General features: G+C 45.6%; 1 protein-coding gene across 1 annotated transcript; it reads left to right on the top strand.

Annotated features, from left to right (window-relative positions):
* Nucleotides 1-541: 541 nt before the first annotated feature.
* On the top strand, nucleotides 542-17,985 carry LOC121687983 (ankyrin repeat and SAM domain-containing protein 6-like). Its single transcript, XM_042067242.1, is given in 17 exon segments — nucleotides 542-1,120; nucleotides 2,916-3,116; nucleotides 3,118-3,473; nucleotides 5,071-5,115; nucleotides 9,816-10,020; nucleotides 10,260-10,366; nucleotides 10,666-10,809; nucleotides 11,098-11,352; nucleotides 11,699-11,748; nucleotides 12,426-12,632; nucleotides 12,923-13,094; nucleotides 13,719-13,927; nucleotides 14,250-14,436; nucleotides 15,101-15,168; nucleotides 16,132-16,248; nucleotides 16,632-16,728; nucleotides 17,293-17,985. Coding segments are annotated over 17 exon segments (2,802 nt in total). The 5' UTR covers nucleotides 542-788; the 3' UTR covers nucleotides 17,343-17,985.
* Nucleotides 17,986-19,845: the final 1,860 nt, after the last annotated feature.

Here is a 19,845-nt window from a genome sequence, read left to right as displayed (position 1 = left end):
TCTAGCATATTGCTAAAGAAGCCATCAGTATTCATTCTGCTTGACTTATTGGCTGCCTTTGACACGGTTAACCACATCCTTCTCTACTCTCAAACATGACCATCTCTGGATCTGGTGTCCTGGTTTGAATACTACCTCACAGGGCGCTCGTTTAACGTAGAGTATCATGGCTTGGACAGTTGTCCGCACCTCACTAGCTCACCACAGGGACGTCCCCCAGGGTTCGGTGCTCTTTCTTCAACAATAACACCAAAAAGACGTCGACCACTCGTTGCTTGTTACTAAAACCTTAATGTTAAAAGGCCTAAAGTTGTCTAAAGTAATAACCGAGGCTCAATAAAATTCTCCAAATAGCTTCAGGGTTATGCAATCTTAACACATGACGAATGATTTGTGAGAAATCTCACCACAAAGTCAGATCTGCTGTCTAACGGAACGCCTTCTCCCTGCCCCCTGGATAGCAAAGGAAGTTTGCAGCCGTCGTCTCCTCTTACGTCTAGTTAACGCATGCGCTACATATTGTCGGGAAGACTTCAAGATTCCCTGGGGCGAGAGGAACACCGGTTGGAACTATGGCTTACTTTAACATAAGTTAATTTGTTGTGGAAAAGTTAGTTTGATAAGGTTCTACAAATCAGAGAAGGAACAATATAATATTTTCATCAAGTCTCCACACCTTTGAATGCGAACGCAATGTCTTTTAACCATGAAACGCCGTTAAACATTGGGAATAGCGGTGAAAAACTTTTAATGTTAGGTCTTTGCTGGAGAAGACAGACTTCTCAGAGATGAATTTCGGTGTGCCAGCAAACGCTCTCCTGTTTCGTGCTTGCGATGAGGGCGACTACGAGAGCGCCAAGCGGATTCTTGAACCTGGGGCGAACGATTCGGGGACGCAGTGCCGAAGCCTGCGTTTGGATGCGGCGTCCGAGTGCAGTGTCGATACCACCCGGGGAGTCTCCCTCGTTCCCGTTGACTGCACAGACGAGGAGGGGAACACGGCCCTTCAGTTCTCCGCCGCCAGCGGACATGAGAATCTGGTCCGGTTCTTGCTCAGAAAGGGGGCTTCAGTGGACAGTCGAAATAACTACGGCTGGACGCCACTAATGCAAGCTGCGAGGTGTGGTACCACTTTCTTTACGCGGTTATTGGTTGAATGTGTACAGATGTTGGATGGGTGGATCCACAACCCAAAGCAAATTCTTCTCTCTCTTTACTTGTGCAGACCAGGGAAACGCGTGTAACTGTGAAAATGTAGAAGTTTCAGGACTTGTTTTTCTTATTTTTGAGGAATAGTTGGTTTTGTGGAATGTTCATTGTAGTCATTTGTGGAGTATTGATTTTGTTTGGGAGGAGTCAGAATCCTACGCAATCAAATGACAGTTTCGCAGGCCACTCGACATCATCATCAAACCATAATGTGCTTTGAAAGTCTAAACCCTTCTTAAGTCTAAACACGGTTAGTCATGCAACGGCACGACATGATATTGGTTCATGTTCGTCTTTCGACTCCTTTGTGTTTGTTTTGAGGACAAAGTTAAAAACATCCTAGATATAGCCGAACTCCTTTATCAGTAGGCCTAGCCCAAACGTTACCAGTAAGAACACACATTCACACACATCATTGGTTGTTTTTGTCATTGATTTAATCAGACATTTTAAGTAAAGTTTAAGTTATCTTACTTATTATTTTATTGTGATTTTTAAATGATTGACATAATATTATAGTCATCATGTCTAAAATTAAATTAGACATGATGTCTAGTCCTTAACAGTGAATGCCACAACCTTCTCAGGTTGCAAAATATAAGCACATATTAAGCACATTTGAGACCTAATTTTAGAGCTCTGAAGATATCAGGCCTCCTCTTCTCGTCGTCTGTATGAAAATATAAAAGCACAAAAAGATTATTTAGGGGTTCAGATGTACCCCCACAATTTGAACTGTTGAAAGTGTTTAAGCTCAATGATGACTTTCTACCCCCCAGAGTTCATAGCACTTCTCACGGCCATTTAAAACATACAAATGTGCTGATATCAACAGAAGGCTGTGGGTCTAGGCAGCTTTACAACAGCAGCATTGGCTTTGCGTAGGGAAGACAGAATAAACGTACCCCTTGAAGAGATGAAGGGGAGTTACTCTATTTGTCCTGAAGGAAATGTGAACTCTGCATTTAATGAGGGTAGTACACACACACATACACACACACACTAGGAGAAGTGAATTCACCAGGAACACACACACACACATATCCGGAGCTGTGAGCAGCTCTTGATCTGGCACCTGAGTTGGTAGGTTAGGTGTTTTGCTCGAGGCACCTCATCCATGGATGTGGATCTAGAAGAAAGCTGTTCACTCACTCCCCAGGCCCCATGCACATGTGTCCTGCCAACAAGGGATGGAACATACCGCCCTTCAGTTATAAGTCTGATTCCCTAACCAGTAGACCACAGATGCCCACGTGCCCCTTGGGCATAACCTACAGCTATATGTCTCCAGTTGAATCCCATCACAGTCATTATGGTGACAATACTAATAGTTTATCGCTCAAAATTAATCTCACATGAGGTTATATGTTATAAGAATTATGTCAGTGACTACAATTAAATGAGACTGAAATATTATAGCTGTAAAGAGGAACTTTGCGTTTTGTTTTATTTTATTTTTTTTCTCTCTGTTTTTCTGAAATTGCCCCCCAACCCCTCTTGTTTACCTGTGTATTTTGTTTACCTGTGTGTTTTGTTTACCTGTTTATTTTGTTTACCTGTGTGCTTTGTTTACCTGTGTGCTTTGCTTACCTGTGTGCTTTGTTTATCTGTTTATTTTGTTTACCTGCGTGCTTTGTTTACCTGTGTGCTTTGCTTACCTGTTTATTTTGTTTACCTGTGTGCTTTGTTTACCTGTGTGGTCCCAGGTTTGGTCACCTGACAGTGGCGCTCATCCTGTTGGAGCATGGGGCGGACGTCAACGCCCGCAACCGCGTGGGCGCCAGTGTCCTCAGCATGGCAGCGCGTGGAGGCCACTGCCATGTGGCCAAACTCCTTCTCGAGTCGGGCGCCTTCGTGGACGACTATGACCACCTGGCCATCCCTGAGGCCCCCAGCGTGGACAGCGGCAGCGGGTAGCGGCGGCAGCATCGGCGAGGGCGTGTCCGGCGAGGACTGGGGCAGGGAGTTCCTGGAGGTCACTCCGCTGCTGGTGGCATGTCAGCTGGGCCAGGAGGCCATGGTGCGGCTGCTGCTGGAGTGGGGCGCCGACGCCAACTCCGCCCAGAAGTCCACCGGCTGGAGCGCCCTCATGCTGGCCACCGCCGCGGGCAAGGTGAGCGTGGCACAGCAGCTGGTGGAGAGGGGCGCTGACCCGGACCACCTCAACGCGCTGGCCAAGACCGCCTTCGAGCTGGCGCTGCAGCTCAAGCAGAAGGAGGTGAAGAACTACCTGGACGCCATCACCACGGTCAGACCACAGTCAGGTATGTGAGGAGAAGGAGGAGAAGGAGGAGGAGGTGGAGGAGGAGGAGGAGGTGGTGGATGAGGAGGAGGAGGAGGAGGAGGAAGAGGAGGGGGAGGTCGTGGATGAGAAGAAGAGGAGGAGGTGGAGGAGGAGGAGGAGGTCGTGGATGAGAAGGAGGAGGTGGATGAGGAGGAGGAGAAGAAGGAGGAGGTGGCTGAGGAGGAGGAGGAGGTGGATGAGGAGGAGGAGGAAGAGGTGGTGGATGAGAAGGAGGAGGTGAATGAGGAGGAGGAGGTGGTTGAGGAGGAGGAAGAGGAGGAGGTGGATGAGGAGGAGGAGGAAGAGGAGGAGGAGGAGGTGGTGGATGAGAAGGAGGAGGTGGATGAGGAGGAGGAGGTGGAGGAGGAAGAGGAGGAGATGGGTGAGGAAGAGGAGGAGGAGGTGGTGGATGAGAAGGAGGAGGTGGATGAGGAGGAGGAAGAGGAGGAGATGGATGAGGAAGATGAGATGGGTGAGGAAGAGGAGATAGATGAGGAGAAGCACTCGCCTGAAACAGCTTTAGCAGTAAATGAATAAGTCAGCCCATCAGCCGGGGGGCCGGGGGGGGGGGTTACTGTCTGCAGGTGTGCTAGAGAGTGGCCAGGCTAACATTGGCATCCAGGTGTGAAAATGGGCCAATTTAGAGCCTTGGTTGGCCTGCCTTACGAAACCTGGATTGATTACCCCACTTGTAAAAAGGAAGAAAAATGCCTGGGCTGTTTTTTGGCAATTTACTCCAGAAGGAGAGACCGTTAAGTTGCTGTGACAAAACCTGTTATTTGATCTTAGCAAAGAGAAGCTCAAGATGTTCAGGGTGGATCAGCACAGCCAATGCATGAATAGTGACAAGAGAGAGCAGTACTGGAAAACATTTAATACATATTTTATATATTTTAGAACGTAGTTCTTATCTACCAGACCAACATTATGAATGGTCAATAACCCAGCGTACAGACCGTTAACTACGCTGTAAGATTAGTGCCGCCCCAGTGTAGTGTTTTAAGTATTCAGTATTAAATCTCTAAAAGTGTGTGGGGGTGATGCTGAGGTCTCTCTCTCACACACTCTCAGAACCCCAGCCAGGCCACTCACCTGGTTTAGCCTGTGTGTTTTGGTTGAGGAGCCGATAGCATCTGCGCGGAATGAAAGCGTTAGTGGAAGTGCTATACTGTTATGAAGGCAAAGTATATCATCCTGAGCAGGACTATAACACCGTTGCTTCTACCATCAGGGCCTATTTGCCTTCCTGATGTGCTGAAAGCCACATGATATTTTTGCAGTCATACTTGTGTCTGGGGTGCTCTGTGGTTAACGGGAGACTTTTAAGTCTTGCTCAAGGGGTACGTTTATTCCAGTCTGGCCCAACGCAAAGCCAACGCTGCTGTTGTAAAGCTGCCTAGACCCACAGCCTTCTGTTGATATCAGCACATTTGTATGTTTTAAATGGCCGTGAGAAGTGCTATGAACTCTGGGGGGTAGAAAGTCATCATTGAGCTTGAACACTTTCAACAGTTCAAATTGTGGGGGTGCATCTGAACCCCTAAATGATCTTTTTGTGCTTTTATATTGCCGTACAGACGACGAGAAGAGGAGGCCCGATATCTTCAGAGCTCTGAAATTAGGTGAGTGCCATTTTCTTCACGGTCATCAAATGTCTGTTATGTTACAGTTTTTGCCTTTTGCTTACTCGCTTTTTGCAGAGTTTGGCTAAAAAAAAAAGTCAAAACTTTACACACAGCCAACTAAGACAAAGCACTTGGGGATAAACAACTCACATCTATGCCAAAATCAAACACTGCATTCAAAACTCAACAATCCTTTCTAAAAATGTAATTATTGCAACAAAACCATACACACATGTACCATTTGAATTACTCTTTCAGATCAAGCAACACACTGATTGTGCTTTATATAAAACACTGCAGTCTTTGTGTTTCTAATTATATTGTCATTCATTTTCTCAGACTCTTCTGTGAAACTTAAAAGTAGAATATCTGCAGTAGTCCGCTGACATTTTTTGCAACAAAGGTTTTTACAAAAAAACAGACATTCTTACAGAAATAAAGAAAAATAGAATCACAGTTATCAATTCAATACTGTAAGTAAATCTACTCTGAACAAATACAAAAATTGTACCAACAAAACAAAAATAAAAAGTGGGAAGGTGATGGGAGTTTTTTCTTGTATGTGTGTGTGTATACAGTATGTGTGTGTGTGTGTGTGTGTGTGTGTGGCGGGGGGGGGGGGGGGGGGGGGGGGGGGCATTATGGATCCTGCCTTCTGTTTAGATCTGGCCACAAGTCCTCGTCAACATCGCAGGCGATGTCCTCTCAGGATAGGCAATGGGGAAAATATCACCTTGTGTGCCATATGCACCCTTGAACTGACCCCACCTCAGTGTCTCTGCATTCCCCTTCCATTGCTTGCAAAAGTGGCATGCAGGTATGTTGTTGGTGATCATATACTTTTCACTGGCCCACTGAAAATAATTCTTCAATTGGGTTTAGATATGGGGAGTAAAGGGGCAAATGCAGAACTGTACACAGGTACTCAATGCACAAGTGCACACCTGAACAGGTACACAATAACTTACCTGAAGTCTATTTGTAGTGCTAAGACTACAAGTTTTCTCTACAAGTGTTTTCAGGTATGTGTGTGGGTATTAACCAATTACCAGATGTACTTGCATTTTGAATGGAAGTGTTTTCCCAATCATAACAGGAGATTTCATTTTTGAAAATGTGATGTAAGAACATCGTGTGTAGTGTTTTGCAATAAGTGCGTTGCAGAATTGCAAACAATGTGCAAAGCAGAGAATGTGCAAAGCAGAGAATGTGTTTAAGCTATGGTTACTCAGTGTTTCAGGTATGCTGCAAGAAGTTGAAGTATTGAGGTTTTGGTCTAAGCATTTATTTTTAGTGTGTAAGCAATGGGCAAAAATATCGATATGATATAATGCATATGGTCCATGAATTTGCAGTTGGCCATATATATTTCTTTTGATACGATATAACTCTAAGGGCTATTTTGGCGATCTAATGAATGGTCAGTGGCGAAAAGCTTAAACGCATTTAGGGGTGCGTCCAGTGGTTTTGTTATCAAACGTCAGAGGCATTGTTTTAAAGGGGTTGTTATTCTGTTTCTTAATCAGTCATGGGTGTGTTCTGGGCGTAACATCCTTTCAACCAATCAGAGTAACATCTGTCATTCCCTTTAACAGCAAGCAGCGCAACTTCAAACAGCGCATATACAGCGGTATTTTGCCAGTCAGTGGCGCATTTGAAGGAATCTGCTTGTATGCCAGACCGTGTATAGAACACAGGGATCATTCCACTAAACCTTGCTTTACTGAAACCTGTTTATGACTACATGCATTCTGCACTCGCCTATTTGAACCGAAAGGCAAAGTGAAACCATCATCACCGTGGAAACCATCATCACCGTGGTCTCATAGGCAAAACAGTTCTACACAGTTATTTACTTTGCTACTGATTGACAAGAGGTTACAATCGAAAACGTAGCCTGAAAAAAGCAACCCTTACCCCAATAATGTTCAAATGACTGAATACAAATCCTAAGGCTATTTATCCTGCAGAGGAGTTGTTTGGGACTGCTTGCTAAGGACTGCTTACATCTCATGACGGTGCATCTTCAGCTGTTCCTTACATGCGTCTTTCGCTATAGACCAGGTTTGTCTTGGTCAGTGGCGTAATGATTTTCAGAGGGTGTAAGATAGCGATTTTTGGATCATGTGCCAGACCACACATTTTGCCACAACCCTGGACGCAAGGCTTAATAAAAGTGAAGCGCATGGCGCAAAATCGGCCACTGACTGGGTGTGAGATAAGAATGAGCTTTGTGGTGCATTTCTGATAGTCCAAATAGAGCCCATATGGTCCATACATTTGCAATTGGCCATATATATTATTATTATTATTTATATTTCTTTTGTTTTTATTTTGTTTTGTTTTCCTTCTTCTGCTTCCCAGTCTTTAACTGCATCCATGTCTGTTTCCTATACATAGCTGTGTGCCGCGGTGTTTGAACATCATTATTGAAATTAATCTTAAAGGGACACCAGGCAAGCCTGATGCTTTTTCGGTCTGAAGCTCTTTTCCTTTTCTTTGCGTCTTCCGTCAAGGGTTTTCGCTGCTTCTTCGCCGGCTCTGCCATTATACACACGTTTGCAACAATCTCTAGCGTTTCGTTAGCCTGTCTCTGTGCTGTAAACTGATCCTGCTTCGGTCGGCGGGTAGGATACACCGAACTTGCAAGTGGGATATTCTTCCTACAGGCAGTAGGGGCGGGCGAGAGAGCCTTCATTCGCCCCGTAATAAGTAATTTAACCATATACCGACTTACGAAGATGATTAATTAACACGAAAACGTTGCCTGGTGTCCCTTTAAAGGAGAGAGCTTAGCATGCAGAGTTTTTCTCAGTAGTTGTTCTTACCTTGCTGGCCTACCTGCCTGCCTCTGTGTCTCTGTCGTGCGTTGGATAAAAGTTTCTGAAATAAGGGATAACGGCCGCCGAGGTGTTCTGTTATACGGAAATAATGGACGAGGGCAAGGGGCAAAGAACTCCCCGACACGCAGCGGAGGGGAGTTGCCTCCGCCTGAGTCCCTAGCTCACTAGTTCAGCTTGTTGTACAACTTTCGTTGGCCCTATAACAGCAATAGCATGGACAGTTAGATAGATAGATAGATAGATAGATAGATACTTTATTGATCCCCAGGGGAAATTCAAGAAAGTTAGCTTGTTTACAATTGATTCCATTGTTGCAAAGCCTGCCTCCAGGCTCAACTGCTGTGCTACTATCGTTGTTATAGTTACCATTCATAAGCATTGATATGGAACAGCGATTAAAGTTTTTTTACCAGATCTACTTCATAAGTGTCCCGTTATTATGACCGTCGCGCTACCTAGCGTAGCGTAGGTTTAGTCAGATTTTTTTTTTTTTTTTTTTTTTTCGCATGGCCAAATTTGCGTCAAGGATTCCCGGGACACTGAAAGACCGAAACACGAAACTTGTTGGGCATGTAGCCCCACAAGGATAGCATGGAACCATCGTTTTTCGTTTTGATCTGTAGCCTCCCTGCTGGACTGGACCCCCCGAAAGGAGGGTAGGGCGGACACAGTTTTCTGTGAATATCTCGAGAACTGTAGGGTTTAGGAGGACCACCTTTTTTTTATATGTTGATCTTAAGGGGGCATGTCAACCCATTCCATAACCACTCATTTCATGCGTTACACACATAAAAACACACACACACACACAAAGACACGTAAACACACACACACTACACATGCACACACACATACATGCACACACACGCACACAAACACATAAACACACATGCACCCATACAAACACACCTACATACAAACACAAGCACACACACACATGCAGTACACACACACACACAAAACACACATACACAAAAATAACCACACACTCTCTGCACACACTCAATTACAAACACACAAAAAAGGAACAAAGTAGGAAATGAACACAATTTGACAAGCATGACTTATTTTTGTGGAAAAAATGTGCTGGACTGGGTGGCGGTCATATTTTGTACCACTCTGCGGTACATCTAGTTCAGAATTAAAAGCCCCCCCGCCAGGCCCCGGCCGTGGTGCGACTGGCTGGGGCACCTGCACCGTACGCCGGCGACCCGGGTTCGTTTCCCGCCCCGTGGTCCTTTCCGGATCCCACCCCCAACTCTCTCTCCCGTTCGCTTCCTGTCACTCTCCACTGCCCTGTCAGTAAAAAGGCATAAAAAGGGCAAAATAAATAAATAAATAAATAAATTTAAAAAAGCCACCCCGCCAGCAACTCAGAAAAGAGTGATAATATGTGTGAATGTCTCAGGTAAAGTGCAGATGCTAAATGAATACAATGTCTCAGGTAACGTGCAGATGCTAAATGAATACGTGTGAATGGCTCAGGTAACGTGCAGATGCTAAATGAATACGTGTGAATGTCTCAGGTAACGCGCAGATGCTAAATGAATACGTGTGAATGTCTCAGGTAACGCGCAGATGCTAAATGAATACGTGTGAATGTCTCAGGTAACGTGCAGATGCTAAATGAATACGTGTGAATGGCTCAGGTAACGTGCAGATGCTAAATGAATACGTGTGAATGTCTCAGGTAACGTGCAGATGCTAAATGAATACGTGTGAATGGCTCAGGTAACGCGCAGATGCTAAATGAATACGTGTGAATGTCTCAGGTAACGCGCAGATGCTAAATGAATACGTGTGAATGTCTCAGGTAACGCGCAGATGCTAAATGAATACGTGTGAATGGCTCAGGTAACGCGCAGCTGGTGCGGGAGATCCTGGATGAGGAGCCGGCGCAGGTGAACGTGGCCAACGCTGACGGGGCGTCCTCGCTCATGCTGGCGGCGGTGAGCGGTCACCTGGAGATGGTGCAGCTGCTGGTGGACCACAGCGCCGATATGGACAAACAGGACACTGTGCACGGCTGGACAGCACTCATGCAGGCCACTTACCATGGGTACAGTACACACACATACACACACACACACACACCACACAGGTGTATGATTACAGTGGTAGTACAGACATCACACACAGCTGGACATCACATATGCAGGCCATTTGAATGTAAGTGGGTAAATTACATACACACACACACACACACATACTGTATATGCATGAACAAACACACACAGAGAATTGTAGTGCTGACAGACAAGAAGGGATTCATAAAAAGCCTGTGTGTTTGGCCCACAGTAATAAGGACGTGGTGAAGTACCTTCTGGGCCAGGGAGCGGATGTAAACCTGAGAGCCAAGAACGGATACACCGCCTTCGACCTGGTCATGCTACTAAACGACCCTGGTAAGAATGATACACCGCCTTCAACCTCGTTATGATACTAAACGACCCTGGTAAGAATGATACACCGCCTTCAACCTCGTTATGATACTAAACGACCCTGGTAAGAATGATACACCGCCTTCGACCTGGTCATGCTACTAAACGACCCTGGTAAGAATGATAAATTTGACCTGGTCATGCTACTAAACGACCCTGGTGAGAATTATAGATACCTGCTATATGAATGTGCTTATTTTTTCATCTGTCACATCTCTCTCTCTCTCTCTCTCTCTCTCTCTCTCTCATTCTCTCTCTTTCAGACACAGAGCTGGTGCGTCTGCTGGCGTCTGTGTGTATGCAGGTGGATAAGGAGAAGCTGAAGCAGCAGAGGAAGACACCCCTCCTGCGCTCCAAGAGCCGCCAGTCTCTCAACATGCCCCTCCCCCCAGATGACAGGGGGGGGCCTCAAGGTGAGACCGCCGCCCGAGTCCTTTTAGGCAAGTCCCTCCACTCGGCGGCCATATTGCAACGCATTTTGGACACTTATCAGGCTTCTATTTCGGGCAGAACTGCGTGCTTCACAACCTGGCTACTAAACTATTTATATAATTGAAATAAAGTAGTACAAATTATTACTAATACTTGTTTATTAGAAAATTGCTGATGGATTAATTCTTTACTAATACTTGATTATTAGAAAATTGCTGATGGATTAATTCTTTGCCGCGGTGTTTTGTGTCTGTCTCGTGATGTGCAGTCCTGGTGGAACCGCATGTCCAATCGCTTCCGCCACTTGAAACTGACCCACACCCTGAGACACGGCCTCTCCACCAATCGGCTGACTCCGTTCTCCGATGAGCCGGAGCCTTCACTGGACAGAACCATGAAGGCGGACTGGAAGAAAAGCAACGCTCCTGCCACAGGCCCCAATGGAGCTGTAGCGACCTCTAGTGGACAACCCACGCAAGACATCAGTACTGCATGGGCACCAAAGAGCAGAGATACTGGTAAAAACAAACGATTGACCAGTACAAACCAAACCTGGCCATTGTGCAAAGAACGTATGAAGAGTTTGGCTCTAAGACGCTATATCCTCCATTTAAGCAAATGTTCCTAAATACTTTTTTTACATTTTGTTTTCCAGGTAATTTCAGTGCAACTGTAATTTGGTTATTGCTGTACAGTAGGTGTTTTAGAGTGACTACGATCACTGTTATGTATTTGCTGTAGGTATTGGAGTGACTACGATCACTGTTATGTATTTGCTGTAGGTATTGGGGTGACTACGATCATTGTTATGTATTTGCTGTAGGTATTGGGGTGACTACGATCATTGTTATGTATTTGCTGTAGGTATTGGAAGAACTGGCTCTGAAAAAGACGACATTCTCATCACAACAATGGTAACCTCGTATCCCTGAATGATACATAATTGATAAGCACACGATGCACACATTAATAATGTTACTGTTAAATTCATAATGATATTGTTACTATTATATGTATTTTTAACATTTTTAAAGATATGACATTTTGATTTGTCATCTCCCAGAACATTTATTCCATAATAAGTAGACAGAGGGTTTTGTTTGTATTGAACTGTTTGTATTTAAAGGGACACCAGGCAACGTTTTCATGTTAATTACTCATCTTCGTAAGTCGGTATATGGTTAAATGACTCATTACAGGGCGAATGAAGACTCTCTCGCCCGCCCCTACTGCCTGTAGGAAGAATATCCCGCTGTATCGTACCCGCCGACCAAAGCATGATCAGTTTACATCCTGCATCCACAGCACAGAGGCAGGCTAACGAAACGCTAGAGATTGTTGCAAACGTGTGTATAATGGCAGAGCTGGCGAAGAAGCAGCAAAAACCCTTGACGGAAGATGCAAAGAAAAGGAAAAGAGCTTCAGACCGAGCGAGGGGGAGTCTCGTAGAGAAAAATCATCAGGCTTGCCTGGTGTCCCTTTAAATGTAGACCTCTACTGTACATTTACTGATGATACATTAACACTTTTACTGAATGTAATGTTCCGTTTCTAAAGCCTGAGTGTCTGTTTGTGTGTGTGACATGGCCAGTTGAGGAATGGTGCACCACTCACCCAGCTGCCCAATGACAAGCTGAAGGCGGTGATCCCGCCCTTCCTGCCCCCCTCCAACTTTGAGCCGTGGAACTCTGACCGCTCGCGCCTGCTGAAGGAGGGCAAGACGGCCGAGCCCTCACGACTGTCCATGCCACAGAGGCCCAGCAAGGCCAACTTCAACAGTAGCGGCAACTCTGACATCGTCAGTGCACTCTTTCGCTGTGTGTGTGTGTGTGTGTGTGTGTGTGTGTGTTTATCTGTTTTTAGGCTATTTTGTTGATTTTATTTTTGTTTTTGTTTGCGTCTGAGTGTGTTGTCTATTGTATGCATATCTGTCTGTTTTTGTTTGATATGTGTGACAAACAATGTGTGTTATGTTGTTTGTGTGTGTGTTTTTTTTTGTGTGTGTGTTTGTTTTTTTGTGTGGTTTGTGTGTTTGTGTGTGTGTGTGTGTGTGTGTGTGTGTGTGTGTGACGTGTGTGTGTATCTCAGACGTCCATTAGCCGTGTGGTGAGCAGCAGACCCAGTAGGTTCCCCAGCATTGGCAAAGGCCCCTCCTCCTCCCCCTCCAACTCTGGGAACTACAACTCCCCTCACTCCTCAGGAGGCTCCAACGGGGTCGCAGGGGTCAACCGACACACCTCCGACTCTCACAACCGCTCAGGTGACAACCACACATGTACAGATTCTGTTTGGTCACTGCCATTATGGTGTCATTTGCTGTGGATGAAAGTGTTTTCTAAAAAAACATAACCATAATTATAACCATTACCACTCAACTCAGCATTAAAGCATTTTAAATTATGACCAAGAATTCAACATTAATTGATATTTTGGTAACACTTTACCTTTAGGTATCTACATAAGAGTGACATGACACTGTCATAACCCTAACCTTAACCCTAACTCTAACTTGTCATGACAAAAACCGAATGACACTTAATTACAGAAGGGTTATGTCATAAATGTTTATGACTTGTCTATAATGTTTATGACACATTCATGACCGTGTCATGTCGTCTCTCTTATGTCGATACCTTCAAGTAAAGTGTAACCGATATTTTCAAGGATCCTTCATTTTTAATTGCAGCCATATAAGCAAATTGAAAATGTAGGCTTTTGATGCATTGACACCTTGAACGCAATGTTGTGTAGTACTTTCAGTTACACGTTGTACAGAACATCTAGGAACTATTACACAACTGGAAATAAAACTGATGTCCTCATATACTTGTTGTACAGTCAGTGGAAGACAGATTATGAGTGGCATTTCCTCTTCCCACCACAGGGGGCAGTGGTGCGGACAGTGTGCTCTCCCAGATCGCTGCCCACCGGAGGAGAGCTGCAGGGCTGCAGGACGCCAAGGCCACTGCCCCGGAGACGCCATGCCCCACCCCACTACCTGTGCTGCACTCCGCACCCACCCTCCCCGAGATCAGCCTGCCCGACATCCACAGCACCCATCACCTGATCGGAGGAGACCTACAGACCCGCCGGGTACGATGAAAAAGAGGAGGAGGAGGAGGATGACTTCATCATCATGAAACAATATTTTATATTGTTTCATGATGTTTCATTATATTGTGATGTGGTGGTTGGTGACCAATGGCATGACCTCACCAATCACCAGCACACTGATTAAAAGTGTCCATGTAAACGTGGCTATTGTGCCACAGTCTACATGTAGTGATGTGACTTTGTGCTAAAAAGTCTTTGAACAGGATGATCACCATGTAAAAGGGTGAAGCTGATTTCCTCCGTAAGGAAATTGTTTTTATAGCTCAGCTGGTTGCTGGTTTGCCATTTTCCCCCCCTGCAGAAGGTGGACCTGAAGAAGCGTCCTCAGTCGGGCAACTCGTCCACCTCCAAGAGCACGTCCCCCACGCTGACGCCGTCCCCCTCCCCGACCCCCAAGCCTCCAGGGGGCGACTCCCTGTCCTCCGCCTCCTCCCACCCGCGCTCCAAGAGCAGCGGAGGCTCCAGCAGCGGCACCATCACAGACGAGGGTGAGTCTCCTACGTCACACCACGCCCGCCACACCACACCACGCCACACCATACAACACCACAACCATGCCACGCAACGCCACACAACACCACACCACACCATACAACACCACACCACGCAACACCACACCACACCACACAACACCACACCACACCATACAACACCACACCATATAACACCACACCACGCAACACCACATCACTCCTCGTAGTAACCGTAGTAACCAGAGACTTATGGGAGGATTTGGTGACCCAATGTAATCTATGATGAATGATCTAAAAGCACATTATTGGATAGTTATTTACGATGGATGTGATAAACTCCTAGAATCCCCATGTACATCCCTGTCAGAAGCACTCAGGAGGACAGCACTGCTGCCAGAACGTAAAAGCCTTTCATGGAGTTACAAGTGTCAGTGATTAAGTTCCCTCACAAGATTAGTTGGCAGAGCATGGCTATGTGCCAGAGTGCCATCTCAGAGATGAGAAATGCGTTGTTCATTCCCAAGGAGATCTGACTGTCATGGAAACAGACACATGAAAGTAGAATAAGTAAGCTTCCTGTAGTACTGTATACTGTAAAGAACATGGGAGTGCATAGGAGTCTGTGCAAGTTAGCAAAGCGTGATGTGAATTATGAATGTGGTTTTCTCTCTCTGAACAGATGAGTTGACGGGCATTTTGAAGAAGCTCTCCCTGGAGAAGTATCAGCCCATATTTGAGGAGCAAGAGGTATGATCAGTGACGGACTGGGATTAAAAAACGGCCCTGGCATTTTCACCAACCAGCGGCCCACACAGGGACGCGCGTGCATGTGCCCGCAACACACAGATAGAACTTCACATGCACGGACATAACACGCACGTTTGTAGCCCCATTGGTGATGAACTCTAATATGCATAAAGACTGAACCAAGAACATGGATATATCAATGCACAACTCCAAAAAAATGAATGCAATATGAAAATGAAAAAAGAATAGCCTAGAATAGTTCATCAGAACAGCTGGCTCCGATTTGGCCTCCGTGGCTCTTCGTCATGTAAACTCCTCACCTGTGTGCTGTGGGAGGCAGGAGTCACACAGCTCTTGTTGGGGTAACAGATGAGTGCTCTCGGATAACTGTATGGTTTATCATAGACATATTTGAATCTGAACAACAGCACAAGCTCAAGCCAGGTCGGCCTTGTGTGATCTGTGTTGGTGCAAAGCCACAGATATACTGGTTAGCACTCTGGACTTGTAACCGGAGGGTTGCCGGTTCGAGCCCCGACCTGTGGGCCGCGGCTGAAGTGCCCTTGAGCAAGGCACCTAACCCCTCACTGCTCCCCGAGCGCCGCCGTTGAAGCAGGCAGCTCACTGCGCCGGGATTAGTGTGTGCTTCACCTCACTGTGTGTTCACTGTGTGCTGTTTGTGTTTCACTAATTCACCGATTGGGTTAAATGCAGAGACCAAATTTCCCTCACGGGATCAAAAAAGTATATATACTTATACTTATACTATAAACGTTTTAATGTGGTGAATGGATTATGCATTGAATGTGTGGTATTTTTTAGCAAAGCATTTCACTACTTTGCATGGACAGACGCTGTATCCATCATAGCTGGATGATATCTACACATTGTTTAGTGTGTCTTTTCCATTAGACATAATTGGTCCATAATTGGTCATTTATCTCCTTTGCTTCATGACTACAGGTGGACATGGAGGCCTTCTTGACCCTGACGGACGGGGATCTGAAGGAGCTGGGTATCAAGACGGACGGCCCCCGGCAGCAGATCTTGGCCGCCATCTCGGAGCTCAACGCTGGGAAGGTGGGGCCTGTTTGGCAATTAACGGAACTGCTCTGGGCCATGTGAAAACTCCCCATCTGTCTCCCCTCCTGCTGGCTTGTTGTGGTAGTGCAGTGTTATGAAATGAACTCTCAAAAAGAATAGTTTTCATCTGTTGATAAGGTGTGGCCTTGGTGCACTAGAATACACACACTACACATGTGCATACAGTATATTAGTGTTTATAAAAATCTGAATAATATACCCTTTCCAGAGTTCTTCTGGCTCATCAGAGCCATGTTGCAATACCTTGAATAACAATGCCGTGTTATCCAGCTCAAATCATCCATAATCATAAATAATAAAGCCGTTATGACGTGGCTCTGTGGCAGTGGATTGGGCTGATGAATGAGCTGTTCTTACAGGGGAGGGAACGGCAGATCTTACAGGAAACCATCCACAACTTTCAGTCATCGTTTGGGAGCAGTGCCAGCAACCCTCGACCGCCAGGCTACCCTCGATGTGAGTTCTCTCTCTCTCTCTCACACACACACAAACACACACCGCCAGGCTACCCTCGCTGTGAATTCTCTCTCTCTCTCTCTCTCTTTCTCTTGCTCCACACACACACACACACACACACACACACACCGCCAGGCTACCCTCGCTGTGAATTCTCTCTCTCTCTCTTGCTCCACACAAGCAGTGAATATTGATATTAAGATTAGATAGAAATGAATAAGTGAAGAAATACATTTCTGGCGCCATGCTGAGGAGGGGCCTTCCTGGACGGTGAATTAGGAAGTCTCTTCTCTGTCCAGAAGATAGTAATATACGCCAGATCAACAGCACATGTATGTTGCATCAGCTACTGAATACAGTTTTGAACCTTTAGTTGACTTACACTTTACATTTAAAAACACACCAAACCTTCGTCCTCCTTTTAGAAATTGTATTTGTGTTGAGTGGGGTGTGTTAGCATATGTGTGGTTGAGGTGTGTTAGCATATGCTAATATGCTATATGGTTTTAACATGCTCACCTTCCCCTACATGTTCTTCTACTTCCTCCTATTCTGTTTTCTCAGCTCCAACCGGCTGGACCCGGCACCAGGTACGCACTCCCAACAAGAGGTAGCGTCGGCAGCCAATCACAGATGGACTTTTCCCATCGAGGGCCTCTGAAGTCATGTTGAAGTCATGTGACCCGACTCTACGGGTTCTTATTGGTGGACGAGGTTCTCTTAGACGCCAGTGTCCCAGAGCACCTAAGTGTGTGTGAGGACATTGCAGCTCAGCACTTATCTGCCCCCCTGTCCCCCAACCAACTCAAGGGGTCTCCGCTGCGGCCGAGGAGGGCAGGACGTGAGGTAGAGGGCGTGGTCAAGGGTAACACCCCCCCTCCCCAGTTTACGGTCACCAGGACAGAGCACCTTCAATAGAGTCATGTGGCATGTTTCTGTTGAGGGGCACAAGAGGACATGGTTGTCCTTACATGTAATGGACACCAGGTGGCGACAGAGGGCTTGCAAAAGATGCCACAGGAGGCAGAAAGGTCATTTTAGGTTTTCTCCTGTAAAGTATCATATGGTCAGTGCCATATGGGCAGGAATGCTTCGAGGGTCATTGAGAGGGACGCAGAGTGCAAGCCATGGGCGAGAGACACAGGAGGAGAGGAGAGAAGAGAGGAGAGAAGAGAGGAGAGAAGAGAGAACAGGAGAAGAGAAGAGAGGAGAGAACAGGAGAGGAGAGAACAAGAGAGGAGGAGAGAGGAGAGAACAGGAGAGAAAACAGGAGAAGAGAAGAGAGGAGAGAACAGGAGAGGAGAGAACAAGAGAGGAGGAGAGAGGAGAGAACAGGAGAGAAAACAGGAGAAGAGAAGAGAGGAGAGAACAGGAGAGGAGAGAACAAGAGAGGAGGAGAGAGGAGAAGATAGGGGAGGAGAGAAGAGAGGAGAGCAGAGGTGGTGTTTTTATAAGAGAAATATGGGTTGTGGAAAGAGACCTCAGCTTGTGTTATTCTTATGTGCTTGGTAGAAAAGAGTGTGTGTGTGTGATAGTATTATTGTAATGTATTGATGAATGACAAACATAATAATGTCAGATTTATTAAGCATTCTTGAATAAAAATACTTCTCTCAACCATCTCAAGCAATTTGTAAAGTGTTTGAGTCCCCCCCCCCCCCCACACACACACATAAACACACATGCAGTCGCACACATACAAACTCACACTCACACAATGACTCATACACATGCACAAACAACCTTTTTCAGTCACTCTCAGAGACAGACAGGTTTTCTCCCATCTCCCGAGGCGATCTGTGTAGGAGTTTCCCCTCTGGTTCTGATAAGTGACTCAGAGGGACCAACCACATATCTTCAGCATCAACATGTTGAATGAAGGAACAGCATAATGTCTTTGAAATATCACGCAGCCACACGAAAATCCCCCGAGCCGACATGTCTAGCACCTCTCAGGCTGCTGGCTCTTGCTGAGGGGCAGGAGACACAGGGCCTATGAGCTCATTGTTCCTCTGGAGCCGCAAACTTCTTTTGATTTGTAGCTGTGGAGCTCCTTCCTCTCGCTAGTTGCTAGGGCATGGGCTGAGGAGGTAATCTACTCAAAGCTGAGTCATGCCCCTTCCCTGATGAATGCAGTCAGGAACCCTGAATGGCCACTAGAGGGAGTCGATCCACCTTCAGAGCCATCAGCACATTGTCTTGTCCATGATGCAAAGGTGTTCTATCACAGTAATTTCAGTAGGTTTCTTAAATCTCATGCGTCTTAAGATTGCATATGATGCAGATATGGGTTGGGTCTGAATTAGTGCCATAACTCTTCTTCTGTTCACTATTGGAGAGGACCTATTTTGAGGATTCATGACTTCATATGATTTACATCTAATGGGATAAGACGGCAAACTGAGAATTATGTGTTTTGTCATCTCAACAGGGGCCATGGATACAGAGGGTTCCTATTGTCATCTCAACAGTGGCCATGGATACAGAGGGTTCTTATTGTCATCTCAACAGTGCCCATGAATACAGAGGGTCCTTATTGCTCACCATATGTTGTTAGTTATTAAACAGTAAATCTGTGCTTGGTATTGAGTAATGAATCACACAACAAATCACACAAAGATGTAAGAAAGTTTTATGTGATCGTCCATAGAGAGATTAGTTGTGACATTCAGAATTTACTATTTCTGACTTGTCGATAAACAACCATAAAACATAAAATAACTAGTTTGCTTTTTGTTGCACAGTAGCATTCTCCAATGAAAGCCATATTATGTTGAGTTTCTAATGAGGATTGTGTTTTATAAATTGCTTGTTTACACAAACATTTACTGCCGCAAAGGCAAAATATTTAATAAATGGCCTTCATCTTCTCATCTCACATGGTCAGTGAAGTTGAATGATATCACATCAGGATGGTTATGTTTGTAAGGACATCTGAGTAGCTATCAATCATTCATTTTTTTTTATTGACGAGAATGATGCCTGTTGATTTTGTGTTTCCAGTGTGGTGTTATAGAGGAAGGAGGGAAAGGGTTTGGATTGAGCGTTACAAATAGGCAGATGAGAAGTTTAGAAGGTCGTTGACCCAAATCACCAACTGAAGTTTCACCATTTTAT

Source organism: Alosa sapidissima, chromosome 17, assembly GCF_018492685.1.
Source record: "Alosa sapidissima isolate fAloSap1 chromosome 17, fAloSap1.pri, whole genome shotgun sequence".
In the NCBI taxonomy this organism is placed as follows: Eukaryota; Metazoa; Chordata; class Actinopteri; order Clupeiformes; family Clupeidae; genus Alosa; species Alosa sapidissima.
The sequence above is the reverse complement of the archived record's forward strand: the minus strand, read 5'-3'. Positions and strand labels throughout refer to the sequence as shown.